We start from the raw sequence: 4903 nt of genomic DNA, 5'->3' as shown, positions 1-4903 counted from the left end.
GAACCCCGGCAAGGTGCTGCCGCCACCGGCCATCACCTCTGCCTTGCTCAGCCGCTCCGTCCTTCTTCCGAGAAGCCCGCCAGGCACCCGGCTGGGGAACGGGAGGAGGTGAAGTGGATCTGAGGAAGGAAGCCAACGGCGAGGTAGCTGGGCGCGACATCCGGGGGCACGGCGGCCGGTGGGGAGATGGAGGCGGAGGTGGAGGCGGCACGGCGTTTTTCTTTTCACGGGAGCTGGAGGAGGGAAAGAGACTGAGGGTTGATTTCGGTAAAGTTCGAGGGTTTTTTTGAAAAAAAAACCCTGAGAGGAGGCCTGGACTGCGGGTTGATTCGACTAAAGTTCGAGGGTTTTTTTGAAAAAAGACCGCGGCTCGCCCGATCTGGGCCGTCCGCGCGCCCGATCGAACGGCCGGAAAAACAGGCGACGTGGCACGCTGCCTGGCCAGCTTTTGAACCCAGGATTCATATAAGAAGATGCAAATTGTTTATTCGGTAGCCTACATGCATAATACATGCACGTAGTCACACAGGTATACATATACGGGTTTTTACGTATACATACATACGAAAATAAAAGACATGTACTAGTTATGTGCAAAAACCCTTTTTTAATTTCTGAACAAAAATTCAACCGATTTTTATTCATATATTTATGTGTGTATATATATATATGTACGGCCGGCGTCAGCCCCAAAAATCAGTCCCACACGGCCCTTTCTACTGCTCTAATAACGAACAAATTACTGTACTAAGCAACACTAGCTGTAAATAATTGAGTTGCCACGTCACTGTCAGCAGCTAGCTACTGTAGTCTCTGTTCCGTATGTACGTGAGGTGGCACATGACCTCGCTAGCTAGGCCTGCCTCTGCAGCTCCTCGCCGCCGATGAAGGTGCCGTGCAGCCCGTACGGCACGCGGCCCGGCAGCTTCACGGCGGCCTCGGCGCGCATGTCGCGGGCGTTGACGACGAGCATTTCCGACGCGCCGCGGCCCTCGTCGTGCACGTAGCACAGCACGTACCCGTCGTCCTCCGCGGCGCCCGCGGGGGCGTCCGGGCGCGGCACGAAGCAGGGCTCGCCGCCGTACCGTCCCTCGCCGTAGATGAACTTCTCGACGGTGCCGTTCTCGAGGTCCACCTTGCCGAAGCCCGACACCTTGGGCCACGGCTCCGCGATGGCGAGGTAGGCGTAGCGGGTCTTCCTGCCCAGCAGCTGCCGGTTCACCATGCCGGCCTCCAGGTTCACCTGGTCGGCGTCGCTCAGGACCGCGCGCCGCGAGGACTTGCCGGTTCGCGGGTCCAGCCGGATCTCCGACAGCACGCTGCGGAAGCTCTCCTCCCCGGAGGAGGATTCGTTGAACACGGCGTCGGCCGGGGTCATGCAGGACCCGATCACCACGATCTCGCCCGTGGCGTCGTCCTCCCACGCGTTCCAGAGGTGGAAGCAGAAGCAGTCGGGGACCTGCACCCACTGCAGCCGCGACGCGTCGGTGGCGCGCTTCGGCAGCACACCGAACCGCGCGGTCTTGTTCCTGTCGTACACCACGGGGGAGCCGCCTAGCACCATCTCCTGGAGCTTGAACACGATCTGCTGGTCCGGGATGATGGCGTGGTTCTCGGTGACCGCGAAGTCGTGCATCATGGTGGGCGCGTCGACGGGGATCACCACGTCGGGGGACTTGCGGCCGTCGGCGGTGAAGTAGAAGTACTTGAGGAACGGCTTGGACACGACATTATAGCTGAGCGCGAAGAGCTCGCCGGTGGCCGGGTCCAGCTTCGGGTGCGCGATCATGGCGGTGTCGAGCTGCCCGCCGAAGTCGTAGCGCCCCACGGTCTCGAGGTCGCCGTCGGCGGTGACGCGCACGTGGTAGGGGAGGTCGTCCTCGGACATGGCGAGGAGGCGGTTGTTATGGTACACCAGCCCGGCGTTGGCGACCCCGATCCCCTGCGACGCGTCGAGCACGCCGCAGAGGGATCGCGCCCCGAAGAGGAGGAGGCGCGCCACGCCCGAGTGGCCGTGGAGCTCGCCGATGGCCTTGGGGAAGACGGGCCTCCCGATGGCGCGCTCCTGCTTGAGGCGCGCCGTCTCCGTGAACCGGCACGCGTACGACTCGGCGCGGCCCCTGCGGAGCCGCACGGCGTGCAGCATGCCGTCGCCGTCGAAGAGGTGGTGCCCCGCCCGCGGCGCGTGCAGCGGGTTGGCGCCGTTGCGGACGTACACGCCGTCAAGGCACGCCGGGACGCGCCCGGACACCGGGAGCTCGCCGGTGGGCGGGCGCTCCCCGACGGGAGCGTAGTTGCCGGCGATCTGGACGGCCGGGTCGGCGGTCCGTGGGAGCGGGTGCGCGCGCTCCAGGACGCCCGCCACGAGCCCCTCCTCCACCGCGTCGAGCGCCGCCGCCGCGAGCCGCTGGAGCGGGTTCCACTTGGGCACGGCGCCGGCCGCCTCGCGCCGCGCCGGGGTAGGAGCGGCGCGCATTGGCCGCGCAGGGACCGGGGTCCTGGTCTTGCTGGTGTTGGGGTTGAGCTGGGACGGCTTCTTGGGCCTGCCCGTCGCCGGCGCGGTGGCCGGAGCCGCCGGTGGAGCTGGAGCAGAGATGGAGGACGGCATTGCAGCGGGAACTAATCAGTCAGGAGCTGAGGATTGTGGCCCGGCCCGGTGATCGACGGAGCCAGCTGATCGAGCGAAGCAGAGGGTTGTGGCGCGCCGCGCCGTGGATGTGTATGCGTGGATGGCGAGACTTGGAGTGAGGGAGAGGAGCGAGCTGGGGTTTGGTTTCCGGTGTGGTGGATTCGGGGCGGCATTTATAGGAGGTGCTGGGAGGGGGAGGGGGTGGTGCAGTCAAACGCGGGAGGAGGTCGACGACGTGGCGGGAGCTGAAGGCCGGGACGGGGACGCGTCGCGCGCACTGCAGCGGTGACCGTGGCTGTCGTCTTCTTTGGGGTGTTTTAGAGGGATGGATGGTGCGGCAGGCCCCGCGTGTCAGTCTGCACAGTAAGTAGTGCTAGTGCCGCCACCGCGCGCCGCACACAAGTCTTCTTCCCCATGATTGCATGTCGTCCGTCCGCTGCCTGCCTCTGCCACTGTGTGAAAGTAAGTCACTAACAACAGGTTGTTTAATTGGAAGTGTAAGAAATGTGTAAATTGAATTACATGGGTGGTATTGGGTTAAGCCAAACCGACCGGTTTGGTTCCTCGATTTTTATAGTAAACTAGATATATGCCCAAGCATTACACAAGGATCATGATTATTTGAACGGTAATGCTCTCTACCGAGCATCCATCCTGCTGGATGGGACGGACCCGCCTGCCCCCGCGCCTCACGTGCCTCATGGCGCGCGCTGCTCTCGCCTCGCGCCTCCCGCCCGGACTCACGCTACACACAGCCGAGGTCCGGGCTCCATGCCGGCGTCAAGCTCCGCGTCAATGAGCGTCCAATGAGGGGTAACAAGTAGCTAGCCACATGTTGCAACAATATGTTTCATGCGTTTTAGATGTATATTGTATATGTTTTATCTGGATGTTGCAAAAGTAGATCTAGTATTGCATATGTTGCAATGACTATACACGTATGTTGCAAAGTGTATGTTTCAAACGTTTCAGCTGTTTCAAACGTATGTTGCAAGTGTTTTATCTGGATGTTACATATGTTGCACTGGCTATACACGTATGTTGCAAGTGTGTTTCAAATGTTTCAGCTGTTTCAAACGTATGTTGTAAGTGTTTTATCTAGATGTTGCAATGCCATACACATATGTTGCAAACATCTATTGTAAATGTTTCATCTGTTTCCGACGTAGGTTGCAGCAAATGCTTTTATGTTGCAAGTGTTTCATGAGCAAGCGCGGCAAGGGGGCGCCGGCGAAGGTGGTCCTATCGGACACAGCGGTCCCCGTGTGCGCGTAGGAAGCGAAGCGGGTGTGGCAGCAAGTGCAGAGCACAAAGTTGTATCTATGGGCGTGGCAGCAGACGCGGAGCACGAAGTTGCGTCCATGGGCAGGCAGCAGACGTGGAGCACGAGGCAAAGCGGAGCACAAAGCTACATACATTGGCGCCCTGAGGGTATTATTATTGAAAACGGGTGGGCAGTAGGCACGGGCGTCTGGACGAACGCCGTGTCCGGACGTCCGGGATCTGGTCTCTCCGTTATTTGAAGTGAACCTCAGTAATATGACACAGACGCGTATGCTCCGAGGACTTCATATCGGATGCAGATATGTGGACCCAGTCTTTGCATCGGAACCAGGTAGGACGCGGACATATTGAGCTTTGAGTGGATGATAATTCGTATCGGATGAGGACACGTGAGCAGGGGTCGAGATTTGGTATCCTTGAGTAGATGATGATGTTAAAGTCTTTTTAGGTGTAGAGATTCGGTTCCATAAGAATCCAGAACCGTTCATTTTTTTCCCAAAATGGGAACCAATCAAATTCGGTTTTGATTTCTTCGGTTCAGTTCTAATTATAACCAAACTAACCGAGTCCACTCCGCACAGACACAGATTCACCAAGCCAAAGGGTATAAATAGCCATCCATAACAAAGTTTCTTTAATCATCAATGTGAGGTGTATTTATATAAAGGTTTTTTTATTACCATTTCGATGAATCAATTTTTACTAACAATCGGGAGAGAACATAAGCAGCTAAATAGAGAAATAAGTTGAAATGAATTATCATTATCTCACTTGTTCCTCAGAAAAAAATAATGTGAAAAGAAGAATTACTTTACAAAGTTTAGTGAAGAATTTGCTAGATGCTTTTATAGGCTTGGTAGATCATTGGGTTCAAATATATATAAGAATCCTCAAAAATGGAAATGAGTAAGCAATCAAGATGCTCAAGTCAAGGAAATTATACTTCATGAAAAATCTTCTAAAGCAAAGAAAAACACATGAACCTAGATG

At 56.8% G+C, this 4903-nt stretch overlaps 1 protein-coding gene across 1 annotated transcript; it reads right to left on the bottom strand.

The window, feature by feature from the left end:
- Nucleotides 1-544: 544 nt before the first annotated feature.
- Nucleotides 545-2759, bottom strand: LOC136550910 (9-cis-epoxycarotenoid dioxygenase NCED4, chloroplastic-like). The gene has a single exon (XM_066542494.1). The coding sequence runs from the start codon at nucleotides 2606-2608 to the stop codon at nucleotides 854-856; it is 1755 nt and encodes a 584-aa protein (XP_066398591.1). The 5' UTR covers nucleotides 2609-2759; the 3' UTR covers nucleotides 545-853.
- Between the last annotated feature and the right edge of the window lie 2144 nt (nucleotides 2760-4903).

Source organism: Miscanthus floridulus, chromosome 4 (assembly GCF_019320115.1).
Source record: "Miscanthus floridulus cultivar M001 chromosome 4, ASM1932011v1, whole genome shotgun sequence".
NCBI lineage: Eukaryota > Viridiplantae > Streptophyta > Magnoliopsida > Poales > Poaceae > Miscanthus > Miscanthus floridulus.
The sequence above is the reverse complement of the archived record's forward strand: the minus strand, read 5'-3'. Positions and strand labels throughout refer to the sequence as shown.

Bases quoted from the DNA above. Each gene is read 5' to 3' on its own strand.
- LOC136550910 (XM_066542494.1), bottom strand. From the start codon at position 2,608: ATGCCGTCCTCCATCTCTGCTCCAGCTCCACCGGCGGCTCCGGCCACC.